The 22,252-nt window shown below is 48.9% G+C and overlaps 1 protein-coding gene across 1 annotated transcript; it reads left to right on the top strand.

Moving 5' to 3' along the window:
- The first annotated feature begins 2,931 nt into the window (after positions 1-2,931).
- Positions 2,932-17,762, top strand: PIGT (phosphatidylinositol glycan anchor biosynthesis class T). The gene is made up of 12 exons (XM_047771010.1): positions 2,932-3,153; positions 3,703-3,880; positions 6,376-6,503; positions 6,850-6,950; positions 7,093-7,179; positions 7,708-7,795; positions 7,909-8,006; positions 8,100-8,265; positions 9,101-9,301; positions 15,721-15,886; positions 16,010-16,093; positions 17,114-17,762. Exons 1-12 carry the CDS (start codon positions 2,967-2,969, stop codon positions 17,364-17,366), a joined length of 1,737 nt encoding a protein of 578 aa, XP_047626966.1. The 5' UTR covers positions 2,932-2,966; the 3' UTR covers positions 17,367-17,762.
- The last annotated feature ends 4,490 nt before the right edge of the window (positions 17,763-22,252 follow it).

The following is a 22,252-nucleotide window of genomic DNA, read 5'->3' as shown; positions in this document are numbered from 1 at the left end:
CTCCAACTATTTGTTTTTATAACTCAGTTTATTCATCTGTAAAACGGAGATAATGGTAACCACCTCATCGACTTGTTCAAGTAAAGGTCAGTAGAGGTTATTAAGCACTTACTACATTCCAGATTCTATATGGACCTAACTTCCGATCCTTACAACCCTGAAAGCAGCTTTATCTACTTTACAGAGCAGGAAAGGTGACACTCAGGTTGCTCATGCTCATTTGGATAAAGGCCGGTGTGGAAATTTGCATCTATGTCCATCTGACATCTAAGCTCATGGCCTTCCCTCTAATCCCTATCTAGTACAGTGGAAATAATGGATGTAAGTAGAATGAGGGCATAATGAGATAAGGACATCTTTTGGACATTTCCTCTCTGGTTGGCTGGGGTATGTCTTTTTTTTTTTTTTTTTTTTTTTTTGCCTGTGCCCACAGAATATGGAAGTTCCCGGGCCAGGGACTGAACCCATACCACAGCTGCAACCCAAGCCATGGCAGTGAAAACGCTAGATCCTTAACCCACTGAGCCACCAGGGAATTCCAAGTTGGGGTATACCTTGTCAGACCCACCGAACACCACATTTGGCTCTTCAGAGAAGTAGGGTTGTGGGTTTTACCAAAAGACTGCACAAAATCCTTCATGAATGTGTTTCCCCTTGGGGAGGTGGAGAAACCAAAGCAGGAATTGTTTGTAACTCCTATGACTCAAGCCAGTTCAAAAGGAGAGAGATGGAAAAAAAGATTTTAACAGACCCCTCACAAAAGAAAATATGTGATGGCCAAAAAGCACATGAAAAGATGCTTGACATCACTAGATACCAAGTAACCACAATTAAAACCACGATGATAACACTGTATACACACCCACTGACACAAATTCAAAACTCGGGAGTTCCCGTGGTGGCGCAGTGGTTGACAAATCTGACTAGGAACCATGAGGTTGCGGGTTTGATCCCTGGCCTTGCTCAGTGGGTTGGGGATCCGGCGTTGCCATGAGCTGTGGTGTAGGTCGTAGACTCGGCTCGGATCCTGCGTTGCTGCGGCTCTGGCATAGGCCGGTGGCTACGGCTCCGATTAGACCCCTAGCCTGGGAACCTTCATATGCCGCGGGAGCGGCCCTAGAAAAAAGGCAAAAAGACAAAAAAAAAAAAAAAAACCCCAAAACCTCAAAACTCTCCCAAATTAAAAGCGACTGTGGCTCAGCAATAACAAACCTGACTAGTATCCATGAGGACACAGGTTCAATTCCTGGCCTTGCTTAGTGGGTTAAGGATCTGGCGTTGCCATGAGCTGCAGTGTAGGTTGAAGACATGGCTTGGATCTGGTGTTGCTGTGGTTGTGGTGTAGGGCTGCAGCTACAGATCCGATTTGACCCCTAGCCGGGGAACTTCCATTTGCTGCTGGTGCAGCCCTAAAAAGACAAACAAAACAAAACAAAACAAATGCTGATCAGGATGTGGAACTATGGGAACATTGTTGGTACAACTACGAAATGATGCATTTTGGAGAAAGATCTAGAAGTTTCTTATAAAATTAAACATATATCCTCTCTTTGTCCACTCCTAACTATGTACCCAAAGGAAATGATAAGCATATGTCTGCAAAGTAACTTACATAGCAGCCTACCTCATAAGAACAGAAAACTTGAAAGGGCTCAGGTGTACCCAGACAGGAGAGCAGGTAAATGACAGTATATTCAGAATGTAATACTACACAGCAATGAAAAGAAACAAACCACTCATACATGCAAGAAGATGAACGACTCACCAAAACATTCTTCCCCTGAAGCAAGCCTTTTACAAAAAAGTATACATAACAAATGATGATTTCATTTATATGAAGCTCTAGAACAGATTAATCCATTTTGTGGAGAAGAGTCAGAACAGTGGTTGCCTCTGGAAGGTGGCGCGCCCAGGGATTGACTGGCAAGGAACATTAGCCAAATTTCAGGGGGTTTACAGACACATCTCAACAGCAGTTACACATGTATATCTATTTGTTAGACTCAGTGAATGTGCACTCCAGAGCTGTGCATTCATGTTTGTAAGTTTTACATCAAAAGAAAAATGTAAGCAAGTATTGAACTCTAGTTAAAGGTATGGATGCTGAACTATATAAGGGCACGTGTCCTTATGTCTGAAATTTCTTTGAAATGCATCAAAACTTAAGATGAATTGAGGGAGTTATAGACTGTGATAAAGTAAGCATAGTAACATGTTAATGGTGGAATCTGGGTGATGGGTAAACAGGTGTTAAACCTTTCAACTTTGTTGTATGTGTGAAATTTTTCATAATAAAAGGGTGAATTATTTGAGAGTTTTGTGCAAAAGTTCTGCACCAGAAGAGCTGGCTAGGCCCAGCAAATAGAGACAAGAAATTAAGGGAGGCAGGAGCCTGGCCGTACGACCTCGCAAAAGTAATCATTTTCATCAGTTTCTTTCTTCTTTTCTTTTCTTTCTTTTTCTTTTTTTTTTTTTTTTTGGTCTTTCCAGGGCCGCACCAACGGCATATGGAGGTTCCCAGGCTAGGGGTACAATGGGAGCTGTAGCCACTGGCCTACAGCCACAGCAAGGCGGGATGCGAGCCGCGTCTGCGACCTATATCACAACTCACGGCAAGGTCAGTTCTTTAACCCATTGAGCGAGGCCAGGGATCGAACCCAGTCTGTTTCTTCAACTATAGCGGAGGGACAATGGCTGCAGCGACGCTCGATATTATTAAGCACTTTCTCGCGGGGAAGGGGGTCCTCAGTCCAGGCCCGAGCCACTTCACGTGCCCACCACCCATCGTGCCGGCTCAGCATCCTTTTACCCGCACCAGTCCTGAAGGGGCTCATCTAGGCCGTTGCTCTGGTAGCCGGACCCCCGCTTTCAGGATGGCACCGGAAGTCGCTTCTCCTACGCTCTTCCTATTGGAGGCCGGCCATCCGAGGGGGCGGGACTACTGGGAGGCGGAAGCAGCCGCAGGCATGGCGGCGGCGGTGCCGCTTTTTCTGTCGGTTCTGCTGCTCCTGGGGCCTGGCGGCTGGAGCCAGGCAGAATCCCCACGCGATAGCCTGCGGGAGGAGCTTGTCATCACCCCGCTGCCTTCTGGGGACGTAGCCGCCACATTCCAGTTCCGCACGCGCTGGGATTTGGATCTGCAGCGGGAAGAAGGTGAGGAGGCTGATGGGAGAAAGGTACTGTGACACCTGCTGGGAGTGGGGCGTAGGCTAGCCTAGGGGGCGGGGACTGATCCCTGGATGAGATTCTGGCCCCTGGTCGTGGGGCCGGACAAACAGGGTCCTCGCGGAAGGATAGAATAGTTGTTGAACAATCCCATCGTACCGATGAAGAAATTGAGGCCTGGAGAGGGGGAGTGACTCCTCCTGACTTCTAGTCCAGTGCTCTTTCCGCAGCTCCAGGCTGCCACTCTAAACCTTTAGTTAGAACCCTCTGTTGCAACACTGATGATGGTACAATTTGAGATGACCATTTATCCTGGGTGCTCGGCGCAGTGCTAAGTTCTGTGAACGGTTATGAAGAAGAGATTGGAGGCATAGAGAGGTAAAGGCACCTTTCCAAGATGACATTGCTAGTAGGTGACTGAGTCTGGTCTGGAGTTTAGATTCCTCTGAACCCAGAGCTGGGGTGTATTGTTTCTCTTGAGTGTCTGAGAACCCTCCCTCCAGGATCATCATCACTCACCTGCTCCCTTTTCTCCAGTGTCTCATTATAGGCTCTTCCCCAAAGCCCTGGGGCAGTTGATCTCCAAGTATTCTCTGCGGGAGCTGCACCTGTCATTAACCCAAGGCTTCTGGAGGACTCGATACTGGGGGACACCCTTCATGCAGGCCCCGTCAGGTGCAGAGCTCTGGGTCTGGTTCCAAGACACTGTCACTGAGTGAGTGCTCACCTTGAGGCCTGCGGCAGGCCTTGGCGGGAATGTGGCTGGGCAGGTGTTGTCATCCTGCCACTGCCCTTGGCAGCAATTCCATGGGGGTAAATCTGGCGTTGGATGTAAGAAATATTCTGACTTGGGGGCATTCTTTCCTTTGCTGAATATACTTTTTTCCCCAGTACTTCCAGACCCAAGGTAGCATGTGCATATATCTATAGAGGCAATAGAAAGCTCTGGCAGATTCGGTACCCCCCCTTTTTTTGGTCCTTTTTTTTAGGGCCGCATCATGGCATATGGAAGTTCTCAGGCTAGGGGTCAAATCGGAGCTGCAGCTGCCCGCCGATGCCAGAGCCACAGCAATGCCAGATCTGAGTTGCATCTGTGACCTACACTGCAGCTCATGGCAACACTGGATCTTTAACCCACTGAGCGAGGCCAGGAATAGAACCTGCATCCTCATGGATACTAGTTGTGTTCCTTACCGCTGAGCCACAATGGGAACTTCCTCCATGGATAACCAAAAGACATTCATTCACATAATAATAATAATAATAATAATAATAATAATAATAATAATAATAGGAGTTCCCGTCGTGGCACAGCAGAAACGAATCCGACTAGGAACCATGAGGTTGGGGGTTCGATCGCTGGCTTCACTCAGTGGGTTAAGGATCCAGCATTGCCATGAGCTGTGGTGTAGGTCGCAGACGTGGCTCGAATCTGGCATTGCTATGGCTCTGGCATAGGCCAGCAGCAACAGCTCCAATTAGACCCCTAGCGTGGGAACCTCCATATGCCGTGGGTTTGGCCCTAAAAAGACAAAAGACCAAAAAAAAAAAAATAATAATAATAAAATGTCGTGAGGACCAAACAAAATATGTATGAACTAGAACTGGCCCACAAGATGCCAGATTTCTGTATTAGAAAAATTGCTTTTATTTGGGCGAGGGGTGGGGTTAGGTACTGCAATTGGACATTTCCTCTTAACCCCCCTGTGGGAAATCAGTAGCTCATACATGATTTTTTTTAAAAAAAATTTAGGATAGCAGGGAGTTCCCATCGTGGTGCAGAGGAAATGAATCCAACTAGGAATTATGAGGTTGTGGGTTCGATCCCTGGCCTTGGTTAGTGGGTTAAGGATCCATCGTTACCGTGAGCTGTGGTGTAGATCTCAGACGTGGCTCAGATCCCGCGTTGCCGAGGCTGTGGTGTAGGCCGGCAGCTGTATCTCTGATTGGACCCCTTAGCCTGGGAACTACCATATGCCTCAGGTGCAGCCCTAAAAAACAAAAAAAAAATTAGGATAGTAATAGAGAGGTGGGGCCTGCAGCAGGCTGGCGAGCTCTGGAGGACAGCTGCCACTCAGCCCCTATGGATGTGGCTATGTGGGAATAGAAGCCTGCTGTCATCTGATACTCTCATTTTTTGAGCAATACCAGAAATATGGATTTTAATGTGAAACTTGCCAAATTTAAATATCAGCGAGTAATTTAAAAATTTAAGAAATGCCACGTGGGTTAATGTTGTGCATATCAAATGAAACATGGCTATGGTTTTAGTAGAGCTTTTGAACTTGCAGTTTGCCATCTTTATTTGAGGCCTAAAGATTGGAGCAATTGGGAAGCTCTGAACAGAGTATTATTGAAAGACCCCAGGACAGCTCCAAGTTGATGGTCAAATGAGGAGCAAGCCCCTGAACTTGCCAAGCCTTTCTCTCTTGCCTGAACTCTGGCTTCCTTGCCTTCTCTCCCAACCGTTCCGCTGTCGCATCTGCCTTCGTAATTGCTGATGTTCGGAATTCTAATCTGATTCTATTATTACTATAAAGAGCAACTCTGTTTTGGTCTTTCTGACACCGAATTTCATTTGATGCTTATGCTTGTTTTCCCTTGTTCAGTGAGACGTCCCACCCTGAAGGTAGAACCACGACTCACTCAGGGTATTCACAGCGAAGTGTGTCATTTTGCCCAGCAGAGCACACCCCAGGGTGGATCAGTGAGCTGATCTCGGCCTCTGGGGTGTGGGGCACTTTGCATAGTGTTGTGGGGTGTACATGGATGACCCAGACTTCCTCCCTGTCCTCAGGTTGCCCACCCGCCTAATTGAGGAGAAAAGATGCTTAGGACAAAAGGCTGCTGCCACTCAGTCATTTCCCAGAAGGGCCCTTCTGAGAGGCAGAACAGTGGCTGCCCGGGAGGAGGCTGGGGTTGAAAGGGCAGGAAGGCTTCCTGGAAGAGGGGGGTCTTCCTTGGAGGTGGGTGGAGAGGAGTGAGGAGGGCATTTACAGGCAGGAGAGAAACCACCTAAGCAGAGATGCAGGGCTGTCCGCAGGAGAGGGAGGAAGAAGGGCCTGAGAGGGGCAACCCAGGGCGCAGGCCAAGCAGGGGCATTTCCAGCTCCAGCAGCCGGCCAGTCTCACGGCTTGGCAGCCACTGCGGGCTTGAAGGGAGGGGGCAGACGCAGCCTGGGACAGAGAGCGGGTTTGTGTCTCCATCCAGTGTGGATAAATCTTGGAAGGAGCTCAGTAACGTCCTCTCGGGGATCTTCTGCGCCTCTCTCAACTTCATCGACTCCACCAACACTGTCACACCCACCGCCTCCTTCAAACCCCTGGGGCTGGCCAATGGTGAGACAGCCTCGGCGGCCCTTTCCTGCTTCCCATTACCTGTTAGCCCCAACCTTTCCTCTGCTTCCTTCTTCCTCAGCACCACCAGATTGTGAATCCCCTCTGTGTGCAGGCCCCCAGGAAGGCTTCTGAGATCCCGCTGTCTCTGCATTGCCTTCTTCTAGAGGGAGGAGGGCACTCACCCTACCCTACCCCGGTTGGGACTGTTAGGGCAGTGGTGCTGGAGTGTGTGTGTGTGTGTGTGTGTGTACGTGTACGTATGTGTGTGTACACCACACTCTATAGAGTGTGGGTCCCGAGGAGGGGGGCCCCAAGGCCCTCCCCAGACAGGCTTCTGTCCCCCTAGACACGGATCACTCCTTCCTGCGCTATGCGGTGCTGCCACGGGAGGTTGTCTGCACCGAGAACCTCACCCCGTGGAAGAAACTCTTGCCCTGCAGTTCCAAGGTGAGGCCAGAGGGGCCTGAAGACCAGTGGGAGCCCCTGAGGGTGGATGGAGTTGCCAGATGCCCCCTCACTACCTGACAGATGGCCTCTACCCCATGCTCGGGTCCCCCACTGACCTTTCCTCCCTCCCCACCTCCTCCAGGCGGGCCTCTCGGTGCTGCTGAAGGCTGATCGCCTGTTCCACACGAGCTACCACTCCCAGGCAGTGCATATGCGCCCTGTATGCAGAGTAAGTCGTGGGGCCGGGGGTGGGCGCCACCCAGAGGCTCTGAGAGAAGGTGCAGGTAAGACGCGTAGCCCAGGGTCCGAGGAGGGCGGAGCCAGTAGCGGGAGATGTAATGATGCTTCAGGGCATTGGCCACGTGCCAGGGAAACCGAGGGGTTGCCTGGCAAGCGTTCGCCCAGTCTTTGTTGTGGAGCATGCTGGTTAACAGCCATAGCCGTGCAGGGGGCAGCTGCTCGCTGAGCCACTCACCAGCTGGCATGACCTTGAGTGAGTCGTTTTATTTCCCCAGTTTTCTTATCTGTCAAATGAGATTAACAGTAGTATCAGTTCCTCTGGTGGTTGGCGATGGCTCATCCCACTGATGCGCATAAAGCTGCTGGCACTGGGTCAAGAGCTCAGTCTGAACACTAGCAAATCGATGGATGGGGACATTTATAACAGACAAGAGACTGAGTCCAGATAGGAGTCCCTGGGGCTGTGTGCTTGGGGGAGTCGTACGTCCTCACTGCTGCCCTCTGGCCCTTGTGGTAGGATGCTCGCTGTACCAGCGTCTCCTGGGAGCTGAGGCAGACCCTTTCTGTTGTGTTTGATGCCTTTGTCACCGGGCAGGGAAAGAAAGGTAAGCTGCCTTAGCAGCACATCCCTACCTTCCCATCACCAGCCCCGTCCCCTCGATGCGGAGGAGCAGGCCTAGTTCCCCCGCCCCGCTCATCGCCGCCCTCTGCTCCGCAGACTGGTCCCTCTTCCGGATGTTCTCCCGAACCCTCACAGAGCCCTGCCCCCTGGCTGCCCAGAGCCGAGTCTACGTGGACATCACCAGCTACAGCCAGGTACCAAGATCTCCAGCCACACGTGTCGACCCTCTGCCCCCACAGCTAGCCTGACCCTCAGCTGGCTTCTCAGCCCTGCCGTTGTGTCCCCAGGACAATGAGACGTTGGAGGTGTACCCGCTCCCCCTCACCACGTACCAGGATGTCATCCTGGGCACCCGGAGGACCTATGCTGTCTATGACTTGCTGGACTCGGCCGTGATCAACAACTCACGCAGCCTCAACCTCCAGCTCAAGTGGAAGAGACCCCCAGAGAATGGTGGGTTGAGGGCTGGGCTGCTGGGCCACTGGGGACTACAGCGATTTCACCTTGTGGGCAGGACTCGCAGTCCCGCCCTTCACCATGAGATAACAGGCATGTGTTGGGACCCAGATCTCTGGAGTCAAATGGGGACAGTAACAGAGATAATTAATGGAAAATGCAGAGGCTATTCATGCATTCATCCATTCAGTCAACACGTTTTTTTGAAGACACCTGCTTTTTTTTTTAAGGTCAAACGTGTAGCATATGGTTCCCAGGCTGGGGGTTGAATTGAAGCTGCAGCTGCCGGCCTACACCACAGCCACAGCAACCCTTGATCCAAGCCACATCTCCCACCTACACCGCAGCTCACGGCAACGCCGATGCTTAGCCCACTGAGCGAGGCCAGTGATGGAAACCTGCATCCTCATAGACACTATATATGGTTCTTAACCCACTGAACCACAATGGGAACTCCAGAAATACCCTGCTTTTGAGAAACATAGCACCTAATAGTTGAAGCAGGAATCAAAACATTTTTTTATTGTGATTATGTTCGGTGTTACCAAGGAAAAGTACAGAATATCGTGAGACCATTTGGTTTGGGTTGGAAGGGGCACAGAGCTCAACCCATGTAAGTACTTAGTAAATAAGAGTAATTCTGTTATCATCGCTGTGGTCGGGGAAGACAAGGACGCTTCTAGAAAGCAGGTTTCCCACTTCTGATGGCAAAGTGTTCCTCCATCCCCTCCCTGGCTTTGAGACTCTGAACTTGACCCAGGGAGTGGGGGTGGAGAATGACCTTTTTTTTTTTTCCCAGGGAACTGTTAACTGTTGACTTTTCTCTGCACAGAGGCCCCGCCTGTGCCCTTTCTGCACGCCCAGCGGTACGTGAGTGGCTATGGGCTGCAGAACGGGGAGCTGAGCACGCTGCTGTACAACACCCACCCGTACCGGGCCTTCCCTGTGCTGCTGCTGGACACCGTGCCCTGGTACCTGCGGCTGTACGTGCACACCCTCACCATCACCTCCAAGGGCAAGGAAAACAAACCAAGTGAGCACTGAGTCCTGAGCCAGGCCCCACCTCCCACCCCCGCTCCCTCTCCCTCCAGGCCCCCCAGAGCCTCATTTCTCAGGATAATTCCGGGAGTATTTCAGCAGTCTACATAGGCATCAAGAGTTAGGAATAGTTTTGGAGCTCCCTCTGTGGCTCAGTGGTTAATGAACCTGACTAGGATCCAAAAAAAAGAAAAAAAAAGAGTCAGGAATAGTTTTATTATTTTTTTTAATGGTATGAAAATTTTATTTATTAAAAAAAAATTTTTTTAGGCATTCCTGTCGTGGCTTAGCAGAAATGAATCTGACCAGCATCTATGAGGACGCAGGTTTGATCCCTGGCCTCGCTCAGTGGGTTAAGCCTCTTGCATTGCCATGAGCTGTGGTGTAATTCGCAGACGAGGCTTGGATCTGGCGTTGCCGTGGCTGTGGTATAGGCTGGCAGCTACATCTCCTATTTAGTCCCTAGCCTGGAAACCTCCATATGCCATGGGTGCAGCCCTAAAAACACAAGGAAAAAATTTTTTTTTAAATTATAGTTGATTTACAATGTTCTGTCAATTTCTGGTGTATAGTAAAGTGACCCAGGTAGGTATACCTAAGAATTAGGAATAGTTTGAGAACTGGAAAGGGTAGCCTCCCCATGCCAGACCTGGAAGTAGTTTTTAGCAAAAACCGTTAAAACACATAGTACTAGTGATAATTAAAAAAAAAAATTCTTTTATACAATTTTTGTTTTTTAAAAAAATTAAAGTTATTTTTGGCCGTACCTGTGGCATGCAGATGTTCCCAGGCCAGGGATCCAACCCAAGCCACAGCAGTGACAAGGCTTAATCCTTAACCACTAGGCCACCAGGGAACTCCATTTTGTATACAATTTCTTTTCTTTCTTTTTTTTTTTTTGTCTTTTTGCTATTTCTTGGGCCGTTCCCGCAGCATATGGAGGTTCCCAGGCTAGGGGTCAAATCAGAGCTGTAGCTGCTGACCTACACCATAGCCACAGCAACACCAGGTTCGAGCCACATCTGTGACCTACACCCCAGCTCACGGCAACCCCGGATCATTAACCCACTGAGCAAGGGCAGGGATCGAACCCGCAACCTCATGGTTCCTAGTCGGATTCGTTAACTACTGCGCCACAACGGGAATTCCCTGTATACAATTTCTAAAGGTTACACTCCATTTACAGTTACTGCAACATGTTGGCTATATCCCCTGTGTTGTACAATATATCTTTGAGCCTATCTTTACCCAATATGTGGACCTCCCATTCCAGAACCCCTATATTGTCCCCCCCACCGGTAACTGCTGGTTTGTCCTCTGGATCTGAGCCTGCTTCTTTTTTGTTGTATCCACTAGTTTGTTGTATGTTTTTATTTTTATTTTTATTTTTTTTGTCTTTTTACCATTTCTTGGGCCGCTCCTGCAGCATATGGAGGTTCCCAGGCTAGGGGTTGAATTGGAGCTGTAGCCACAGGCTTACGCCAGAGCCACAGCAACACAGGATCCGAGCCACATCTGTGACCTACACCACAGCTCACGGCAACGCTGGATCCTTAACCCACCGAGAAAGGCCAGGAATCAAACCTGCAACCTCATGGTTCCTAGTTGGATTCGTTAACCACTGAGCCACGACGGGAACTCCTGTTGTGTTTTTTTAGATTCCATATATAAGTGGTATCATTCAGTCTTTGTGTTTCTCTGTTTGACTTCTTTCACTTAGCATAATGCCCTCCAAGTCCATCCATGTCACTGCAAGTGGCAAAATTTTGTTCTTTTTAATGGCTGAGTAATACTTCAGTGTGTGTGTATATATACCACATCTTCTTTATCCATTCTCTATTTTTTTTAAATTGTTTTTTGCTTTTTTGGTTGTGCCCATGGCATGCCAAAGTTCCCAGATCAGGGATCAAACCTGTCCCACAGCAGTGATAATGCCCGATTCCCTAACCTATTGAGCCAGCAGGGAACTCCTATCCATTCATCTGTTGATGGACACTTAAGTACTTCCATATCTTGGCAATTGTAAATAATGATGCTGTGAACATTGGGGCGGACCTACACCACAGCCACAGCAACACCAGGTTCGAGCCACATCTGTGACCTACACCCCAGCTCACGGCAACGCTGGATCATTAACCCACTGAGCAAGGGCATAGTGTTTCTGGTCTTTTGAATACACCTAGGAATGAAGTTGCCGGGTCACATGGCAGCTCTATTTTTAGTTTTTTGCAGAACGGCCATACTGTTTTCCTCAGAGGCCACACCACTTTACATTCCCACCAGCAGTAGTGCTGGTGATTCTTAGTAGAACTTGATGAAGGCAGGGGTGTCCTTATCTTTTTCTCTTACTCGCTCCTTCTTCCCTGTGCTCTGGGCACATTTTTTTATTTTCTGATGATTCATAGACTTTCAAATGGAGAAAAGATTAGCATGAAAAACAGAGTACTGGGGAGTTCCCACTGTGGCTCAGTGGTAGCAAACCTGACTAATATCCATGAGGATGTAGGTTTGATCCCTGACCTCGCTCAGTGGGTTAAGGATCTAGCGTTGCTGTGAGCTGTGCTATAGGTCACAGATGCGGCTCGGATCTGGCATTGCTGTGGCTGTGGTATAGGCCGGCAGCTATAGCTCCAATTCAACCCCTAGGAATCTCCATTTGCCTCGGGTGTGGCCCTAAAAAGACCAAAAAAAAAATCTTTACTTATTTTCAGCCCCAAGATCTATACCATCTTCAAAATCTCTACTTCAAACATCCTACCTGTGTATTTTGTAGGTTTTTCTGGTTTGATTTTTTTTTTTTTCACCTTTTGCTCTGGGAAATTTCAAACACATACCCAAATGAAATACTATAATGAACTCCCCTGAACCCATCACTCAACCTCTGCAGTCTAGCTGTGTATCCTCTTTTTCGTTTGTTGTTTATTTTTTTCTTCCAGTTGTATTGAAATAGAATGGACACAAAGCACAGTATAAATTCAAGGTGTTTGCATAACCATTTGACTTATCATACATGACATGTGTATGTCATGAAATGATGACCCCCATAAGTTTCGTGAGCATCCACTCTCTCCTGTAGATTCTAAATTAAAGAAATAGAAATTTCTCTCTCGTAATGAGAACTCCTAGGATTTACTGTTTTCACAACTTTCATAGGTAATGTACAGCAGTGTCAGTTATCTTTATCACATGGTACATTACATCTCTAGCACTTGTTTTATTTATTTTTTTTAATTTTTATTTTTTGTCTTTTTGCCATTTCTAGGGCCACACCTGTGGCATATGGAGGTTCCCAGGCTAGGGGTCTAATTGGAGCTGTAGCCACCGGCCTACGCCAGAGCCACAGCAACGCGGGATCCGAGCCGCATCTGCCACCTACACCCCACTCAGCAATGCCGGATCCTTAACCCACTGAGCAAGGGCAGGGACTGAACCTGCAACCTCATGGTCCCTAGTCGGATTCATCAACCACTGCGCCACGACGGGAACTCCTAGCGCTTGTTTTAGAACTGGAAGTCTGTACTTAGGACTGCCTTCATTCTATTCCCCTTCCCCCCACCCATCACCTCTTCACTAACCACAGATTTGATCTCTTTTTCTGTGGGTTTTGTTTATTTTTGAAGTATAACTGCCCTATAGCACTATATTAGTTCCTGGTACAAAACATAGTGATTCAGTGTTTCTGTACATTTCAAAATGATCACTGCCATAAGTCTGGTTACCATCTGTCACCATACAAATATAATCCATAGTTTACCGACCATATTCCCCACACGGTACATCTCATGCCTCTGAGTCATTTATTTTGCAGCTGAAAGTTTGTACCTCTTAATCTCCCTCACCAATTCTCTTCTCCTCCCACCCTCTCCCCTTTGGCAACCACCCATTTATTCTCTGAATCTATGAGCCTGTTTCTGTTTGGTTATGTTCATTTGTTTTATTTTCTAGATTCCACCTGTAAGTGATATCATATATTTTTACCTTTGTGTCTGACTTCTCTCTCTTAGCATAATATTCTCTGAGTCTGTCCACGTTGTTGCAGATGTCAAGATTTCCTTCCTTTTTATGGCTGAGTAATATTCTGCTGTCTCTATGTACCGCCTCTTCTTTATCTGGTCATTAACAGTGGGCACTAAGGCTGTTTGCATGTCTTGGATGTTGTCAATCATGCTGTGAACATTATGGTGCATTTGTCTTTTCCATTTAACGTTTTCGTTTTCTTCAGATAAATACCCAGGTATGGAGTTGCTGGCTCATAAGACAGTTCTTTTTTTTTTTTTTTTTGTCTTTTCTAGGGCCACACCCATGGCATATGGAGGTTCCCAGGCTGGAGGTCTAACTGGAGCTATGGCCGCTGGCCTAAACCAGAGCCACAGCAATGCTAGATCCCAGCCACGTCTGTGACCTACACCACAGCTCACGGCAACGCTGGATCCTTAACCCCCTGAGTGAGGCCAGGCGTCAAACCTGCGTTCTTATGGATACTAGTCAGGTTTGTTACCGCTGAGCTGTGGCAGGAACTCCTGTTGTGGTCTTTTTGATGATAGCCTTTCTTTCTTTCTTTCTTTCTTTTTTTTTTTTTTTGATGACAGCCTTTCTGACAGGTGTGAAGCGATAGCTCATTGCGGTTTTGATATACAGTTTCCTTGATGATTAGTGATGTTGAGCATTTTTTCATGTGCCTGTTGGCCATCTATATGTCTTCTTTGGAAAAATGTCTACTTAGGACCTATGCCGGTTTTTTAATCAGATTTTTCTTTCCTTTTTTTTTTTTTTTTTGATGTTGGATTGTAGGAGTTCTTTGCATATTTTGTATATTAAGTCCTTATTGGACATAGCGTTTGCAAATATTTTTCCCCATTCTATAGCCTGTCTTTTCATTTTGTTAGTAGTTTGCTTCGCTATGCAAGAGCTTTTTGGTTTGACGTAACCCCACTTGTTTATTTTTGCTTTTGTTTTCCTTGCCTGAAGAGACATCTCCAAAAAAGTACTGCAAAGTCGAACAGCATACTGCCTGTGTTTTCTTTCAGAAGCTTTATCTTTCCAGGCTTTGCATGTAAGTCTTTAATCCATTTCAAATTTATTTTTGTTACGTATGAGAGAAGGGTCCAGTTGGATTCATTTTCATATAGCTGTCCACTTTTCCCAACATCATTTCTTGAAGGGGCTGTCTTTTTTCCGCTGTATATTCTTGCCTCCTTTATCATTGATTAATTGCCCATGTGAGTGTGGGTTCATTTCCGGGCTCTCTATTCTGTGCCACAGCTTCTCATCATTTTTGTTCCATCTGTCCTTTTATTTATTTTCTTGGTTTCTTATTTTTCTGTGGAGTATCTTAAACCCTAGACCTTGTATCAATTCACCTTTAAAAATTTCAGTATGCAAATATATAATCTATCATTATCACTCCTGTTTCTCCAGTGGTCCTGAAAATAACTTTGTAATTGGTTCAAATTAGACCAAAGTAAGATCCTCACATTACAGTTGCTTGATAGGCTCTTATGTTTCTCTCTCTCTCTTTTAAATTAATAGACAATATTTTTTGGAGCAGTTTTAGGTTTAGAGAAAAGCTGAGCAGGAAGTACAGAGTTCCTGTATATACCCCCCCTATTTCCCCTGTTATTCAAATTTTAATGGATATGTTACTCTTAAGGCTCTTTTAATCTATAAAACAGTCCTCAGTCTTTTTTTTTTTTTTCTAATTGTTGACAGAACTGGGTCGTTGGTTGCATAGGATGTTCTGCATTCTGGACTTGTCCGCGTTTGACGCGTTCCTCCATCCTTTGTGTGTTCTGGAGTATTGGTGGTTCGATGTAGAAACTTGATTAGGAGTTCCCGTCGTGGCTCAGTGGTTAACGAATCCGACTAGGAACCATGAGGTTTCAGGTTCAATCCCTGGTCTCTGGCATTGCCGTGAGCTGTGGTGTAGGTCACAGACCTGGCTCAGGTCCCGAGTTGTGGCTCTGATGAAGGCCAGCGGCTACAGCTCCAATTAGACCCCTAGCCTGGGAACCTCCATATGCCTCGGGTGCAGCCCTAGAAAAGACAAAAAAAAAAAGAAAAAAGAAAAGAAACTTGATTAGATTTAGGTCTGCTGTTTTAGGCAAGAAGACTTCCCAGGTGGTTCTGTGGACTTCCTCTTGCATCCCGTGAGGCACCTGATGTCTGGTGGCCCAGTTTTGGGGATGCGAAGATGGATTAGGTCGAATACGTCCTGGGACGGCTGCCCTGGAAACATCTTTTCCCTTTTCTGAGATCCTCCTCCCTCCTGTGAGCCTGCCAGGCTTCTGTGATCCAAAGCCCTCCTTCTCAGCACCCCGATCCAGGGCCCGCCCCCGGGGCCTCAATAGGTAGGGACAAAAGATGCAGGTGGTCTGAGCCCTGAAAGAGCTGTGGGTGGGCCCTGCCTGTCTCCAGGTTACATCCACTACCAGCCTGCCCGGGACCGGCTGCAGCCCCACCTCCTGGAGATGCTGATTCAGCTGCCAGCCAACTCTGTCACCAAGGTCTCCATCCACTTTGAGCGGGCGCTGCTGAAGTGGACTGAGTACACCCCGGACCCCAACCACGGCTTCTATGTCAGGTGGGCTCCCCCAACGGTCACCTGCTGCCCCCCGGCCTCCTGACCCACCCTCTCCATGGCTTACTGGTGATGGAGGACCCGTGAGGAACATGGCTCACGGAATATCTGTGGGCTTCTCTGCAGCCCTTCTGTCCTCAGCGCCCTCGTGCCCAGCGTGGTGGCCGCCAAACCCGTGGACTGGGACGAGAGCCCCCTCTTCAACACGCTGTAAGTGTGACCTCAGCTGCCGGCGACCGGGAGGCACCAGCACAGAGGGTCAGGTTCCCGCAGGGTGGCCTGGGGCTAGATGTTGCCTCTTCCAAAGTCATGTGTAGATTTACTCAGTCCCAACTAAAACCCTTGGGGTCCATAATATTTGTACAACCTTTATGAAATGATCCTAAAGTGCCTCTAGGAGAATTAGCAGGTGAGATGAGCAGTACGTATAGCCCACATTTCCTCATCGATTCTCTTAACAAATATTTAATTGAGCGCTTATCAGCTGCCAGGAACTTCAGAGAGCACTGGGTGTGCAGTGGTGAAGAAAGGAAACTTGCCGCCGCCCTGCTTGTGCTCACAGGCTAGAGGGGACGGGCTGTTCCAGAGGGTGATGGGCTCGGGGTTACTGGGGAGTCAGATGGTGGGTCATCCAGGAGGGCTTCTTTGAGGAGATGGCCTTTAGGCTGAGACCAGAAGGCCAAGGGAGAGGCAGCGGCAGCCAAGGGAGGACAGGGTCCCTTTCCTCTCCGTCAGCACAGCCTAGCTCTCCTTTGATCAGATTTATGCATTGAGCTTTAAAAGGCTCTGAGGCTTTGCAATATTCTGAAAATTAAAATAAATAAATAAATAGAGTTCCTGTTGTGGCGCAGCGGATCACGAACCTGACTAGTATCCAAGAGGATGCGGGTTTGATCCCTGGCCTTGCTCAGTGGGTCAGAGATCCTGCGTTGTCCTGAGCTGTGGTGTAGGTCGCAGACGAGGCTCGGATCCCATGTTGCTGCTGTGGCTCAGGTGTAGGCCGGCGGCTGTAACTCTGATTCAACCCCCTAGCCTGGGAACCTCCATATGCCATGGATGTGGCCTTAAAAAAAAAAAAAAAAAGGCTCTGAGGCTAAGAAAGCTTTGAAAACCCTTACCAGGGAGATGGGCTCAGGGCAGCCCAAGGCGGGGCGGGGAGGGGGGTGTAGGGGGGGGTTCGGTGGGGAGGAGCAGCCGGTCCTGCCTCACGCCCTGCTCGGCCGCCCGCAGCTTCCCAGTCTCCGACGGCTCCAGCCACTTCGTGCGGCTCTACACGGAGCCGCTGCTGGTGAACCTGCCCACCCCGGACTTCAGCATGCCCTACAACGTCATCTGCCTCACGTGCACCGTGGTGGCCGTGTGCTACGGCTCCTTCTACAATCTCCTCACCCGAACCTTTCACATCGAGGAGCCCAGAACGGGCGGCCTGGCCAAGCGGCTGGCCAACCTGATCCGGCGCGCCCGGGGCGTCCCGCCGCTCTGAGTCACCGCACGCCGCTCGCCGCCCGGCTGCCGCGTCTCCCTGTCTTGCTGCCACCTGCTCTCCGCAGAGGTGGCTTCGGAACCACACAGACCCCTGGGCTGGGCCAGGGCCCAGAGCTGCACTGTGCAGTGCGGGAATCACAAGCGGAGACATGGCATTTGACTTTAATTTAAATTGAAAGTGCGTTTCCTCAGCTGTTCCAGCCACATTTCAAGGGCTCGGTCACCAAAACTGATGAGTGGCCGCTGTACCAGCGGCTCGACAAGTGTTTCCATCATCCCAGAAGGTTCTGTGGGACAGCCCTGGCCTGGATCACTGGGCAAGCTCAAGAATTGGTTATCACTGTGTGGGAGGTGGAATTTACTGGTTGTGGAATAAAAAGTGTCTACATCCTTGGTTCTTTGCCTCCTGTCCTTGAGGCCTGGGAGGCACTGGGGACTAGGGCTTGTTTGCTGGGTTCCTGAATAGGACCTTCCACGACCAACCAACAGAAAGACAACCAAGCAACCAAATAAAACTCGCCTACCTCCTGCCACTCCTGCCAGCAGCTCCCCCTGCGTCCTGCTTCCCTCTTCCCCCACCAACCTCATCTCACTGTAATTCCCAGAACTCCCTGGGTTTGGCTGGGAGTGTTTATGTCAGCATCTCTGTGACCGTGAAAGTGAATCATCTTGTGCCTTTTAGGAGCCCTGAGAACCATCCCCTGTCACCAAGGCTGGGCCTGGAGAGACAGAAAAGCTCCGGGTGGTGGTTTTCCAACCAAACTGTATTGGAATCATTTGGGGCTCCTGTGAATTAATGAGGATTCCTGAGGTCCAGGCCCTGTGAAGTCAGTTGGGCTGGGTGTAGCCCAGCCTTCAGCGATTTTTATCAGGCCCCTCAGGAGCTTGTGTTGTGGGTGGTCCCTAGACCACCCGCTGGCTTTGAAGGCCTTGGATTGAAGCCTGCTGCTGCCCACCCCTTCCGGGTCGTATAACCCTGGATTCCTGTAAATCAAGTCCTTAGGCAGATGTCTGCCCTGCCCCCTTCTCCTATCTCTTCCTCTGACAACACTTGGCATCCACTATATGTTACTTACGGTCTGGGTCTGCCACCTCTCCTTCCCCCACTTCTTTTTTTTTTTTTTTTAGGGCCGCACCGGCAGCATATGGAGGTTCCCAGGCTAGAGGCGGAACTGGAGCTACAGCTGCCCGCCTACGCCACAGCCATAGCAACGCCAGATCTGAGCATCGTCTGCAAACTGCACCACAGCTCACAGCAACGCCAGATCCTTAACCCACTGAGCGAGGCCAGGGATCAAACCTGAAACCTTGTGGTTCCCGGCCGGATTCGTTTCCGCTGTGCCATGACGGGAACTCTCTTTCCCCCACCTCTCCCGTCATAATCATTTGGTTGGCTTGTCCACCAAACAGCATGCCCTGTGCCACCCACCACACTCCCCCCTCAACTGCCAGGTTCACTCTGGTTTATAAGACCAGGGGAGATGTTGCTTCCTCCAGGAAGTCTTCCATGATACACCAAGCTGCTGTGTGTGCCCTTCCCCTCCCTAGACTTAGCTTTCGTGTACATTATCACCCTGGCTGTTACAGCCCTTTACTTCCAGTAGACTAGGAGCTTCCTGGAGGCACATGGGTTGCTGTCCATCTGGACCTGACTGTGCTCAGGACAAGTAAGTGCTCAATAAATAAAGTCAACTGTATGGATGGGTGTGGGCTATCCTGGCTTGGGGTCTAAGGTCTAGAGGTAGTGATGGGTAGGGCGAGGGGCTCTCTGGAAACCCTACAAGTCTGAGTGCAGAGTCTAACAGCAGTACTGGCCATGTCTACACAGCCAACATAGATGGGGCTGTTTGGGTTACCTCTGAAGGTCTTACAAGAGCCTCTAGAACATACCAGGGACGTCCGTGGGAAGGGAGGTGGTGTGGGTGAGCTAGTCCAGACTGGACATAGGCAGCTGGGTCAAGATGGGTTTACTCCAGATTGCTTCCAAGCAATAAATCAATGGGGTGTAAGTGAGATAAGTGGATTATCCGAAGCAAAGTGGTCTGGGCAGCCTGCATGGCGCTCGCTCGGTGTCTGCCAAGTCAGAAGAGTACAGAATTGCGGCCTTTTATACCCCAGCCAAGTCCGTACCTAGCCATGCCGTCACATCATGTCCTGTGTGATCTGTGAGCAGGCAGCTCCCTGTATCTGCAGTCTAGACCTCCTCCTGAATTCGATTCATTTACCCAGCTGCCTACATGCCATCTCCACCTGGATGTCTAAAGGCATCTCAAATTCAGTGTCTCCTAAACCAAGCCTCTGCCGTCTCCACCCCACGCCAACACGCCCCCGTAGCTGGCTCGTATCTGCTAATGGCAATGCTCGTCTTTCCAGTTGCTCAACCTTGAGCCTTCTCTCTCATCCCCATTGTGCCCTATCAACAAATCTGTCTGCTCTACCTTCAAAATAAATCCAGAAGCCACCATCAAGTTATCCATGAGGACTTCCTGGCCACACTGATTTCTTTCTTTCTTTCTTTCTTTCTTTTTTTCATTTTTATCCAGTTTGAGGCATGAGGACTTCTGGGCCAGGGATCAGATCCAAGCCAGTATTTCGACCTATGCTGTAGCGGCAGCAACACTGTGTCCTTTAATCTGGGCAGGGGATTGAACCTGTGTCCTGGTGCTGCAGAGATGCTGCTGATCTTGTGCCACAGAGGGAACTCCCGTACTGATTTTATTTTATTTAAAAAAATTATTATTATTATTTGCTTTTTAGGGCCGCACCCAAAGCATATGGAGGTTCCCAGGCTAGGGGTCTAATTCGAGCTACAGCTGCCAGCCTACGCCACAGCCACAGCAATGCAGGATCCAAGCTGTGTTTGAAACCCACACCACAGCTCATGGCAACGCCAGATCCTTAACCCACTGAATGAGGCCAGGGATCAAACCTGCAACTTCATGGTTCCTAGTCAGGTTCATTTCCTCTGCACCATGCTGGGAACTCCTGATTTTATTTATTTATTTATTTTCTGTTTTTAGGGCCACACCCAAGGCATATGGAAGTTCCCAGGCTAGTGGTCAAATCAGAGCTGTCGCTGCTGGCCTACACCACAGCCACAGCAACGTGGGATCCAAGCCATGTCTGCGACCTACACCACAGTTCATGGCAACAGCAGATCCTTAACCCACTACACAAGACCAGAGATCAAACCTGCATCCTCACGGGTAATAGTTGGGTTCATCACCACTGAGCCACAACAGGAACCACCCACACTGATTTTAAATTGCTGCCCCAGCCACCAGCTCACCCCTTGCCTATTGTATTTTCCCTGTAGCTCTTACCACCATCTAACATGCTTTGTTTGTGTCTTACTTGTTTATTAGTTATTAAGCTCGTCTATGGTGTAAAGTACCTTATTGTGTTATTGTTTTTAAAAGATTTAGGACTTCTCCTCGTGGCTCAGTGGTTAACGAATCTGACTAGGATCCACCAGGATTCGGGTTTGATCCCTGGCCTTGTGCAGTGGGTTAAGGATCCAGCATTGCCGTGAGCTGTGGTGTAGGTTTCAGACATAGCTCAAATCCAGTGCTGCTGTGGCTGTGGTGTAGACTGGCAGCTGTAGCTCCAATTCGACCCCTAGCCTGGGAACTCCTAAATGCCAAAGGTGCGGCCCTAAAAAGCAAAAAAAAAAAAAAAAAAAGGATTTATTGCAAGGACAGTTAGCATGTAGGAGAGTAAAATAATGAATTCTAAAGGAATTAAGAATCACATAGAGTTCCCGCTGTGGTGAAGTGGGTTAAGAATCTGATGGCAGTGGCTTGGGTTGCTGTAGAGCTGGCCTGGCACAGTGGGTTCAAGGATCTGGCTTTGCCACAGCTGCAGCAGAGCTCACAGCTGCAGCTCAGCTTCAATCCCTGGCCCCAGAACATCCATACGCCATTGGTGCAGCCATGAAAAAAAAATCCAATAAAGAGTAAAAACCTTGGTGACTCAGTTCCAGGCCAGCTAGGGGGGCAGTACATGACAGGGATGGGCCAAATTTCTCCAGGAGGATAAATAATTATTTATTATGCATAGTAATTAATAATTAAGGGCCAGGATTTTTGTCTTTTGTACCTGGCACTTAGTTAAGGCCACGCTCAGTTAATCTTCCAGATTCAATCTCTGGGTAACTGTTAAGAACATGAAAGGGAGTGGGGAAATAAAGGGAAAAGCATGCTCTTTGTCAAGTGTGTGTGTATGTGTGTGTGTGTGTAATTTAAGCATTTCAGGGCTTGGATAAAGCACAAAGGTCCATGCAGCTTTGGCTCCCTCCTTGAGCCTAGGGCTAGCTGGCTATTCAGTATGTTTTTCCTGATTTCACCCGGTCTAGACTGGCTCCTGGGCAATAGGACAGCTGAAGGGTAGGGGGGTGGGAAAGGCACACAGGGGTACCAGTAACACCACCAAGGGCAGGGATCTAGTCTGGGAATCCCAGGCTCTGGCTTCTAATATTGCTATTTGAGTTGCAGCAGGAGTTTCCCCTTTAGTGAAGGACAGTGGCTGGACTAGATGCAGGACAAGAGGAGAGGGTTTCCGGGGGGAGGTGGGTATGGTGGTCAGGGCAGGCCCCATCCAATATCCGAAAATGTATGTAACAAGGGAATATCATTTAATCTTTAACAGGACGGAAATTCTGAGCCAGGCTACAGCATGGCTGTACCTGGAGGACATTCTGCTAGTGAAATAAACTGGTCACAAAAGGACAAATACTGTGTGAGTCCCCTTATATGAGGTTCCTAGAGCAGCCAAGCTCACAGAGACAGAAATTAGAGTGGTGGTGGCCAGGGGCTGGGGGGGTGGGGGTGGGCGGGAATGGAGAGGTAATTTTTTTTTTTTTGTCTTTTTGCCATTTCTTGGGCC

The sequence above is a fragment of the Phacochoerus africanus genome, chromosome 3 (assembly GCF_016906955.1).
Source record: "Phacochoerus africanus isolate WHEZ1 chromosome 3, ROS_Pafr_v1, whole genome shotgun sequence".
Taxonomy (NCBI): domain Eukaryota; kingdom Metazoa; phylum Chordata; class Mammalia; order Artiodactyla; family Suidae; genus Phacochoerus; species Phacochoerus africanus.
The sequence above is the reverse complement of the archived record's forward strand: the minus strand, read 5'-3'. Positions and strand labels throughout refer to the sequence as shown.

Coding starts and splice junctions, on each gene's coding strand:
- PIGT (XM_047771010.1), top strand. CDS start 2,967: ATGGCGGCGGCGGTGCCGCTTTTTCTGTCGGTTCTGCTGCTCCTGGGG. Junction 6,951..7,092: donor TCTTGCCCTGCAGTTCCAAG/GTGAGGCCAGAG, acceptor CACCTCCTCCAG/GCGGGCCTCTCGGTGCTGCT. Junction 8,007..8,099: donor ACATCACCAGCTACAGCCAG/GTACCAAGATCT, acceptor TTGTGTCCCCAG/GACAATGAGACGTTGGAGGT.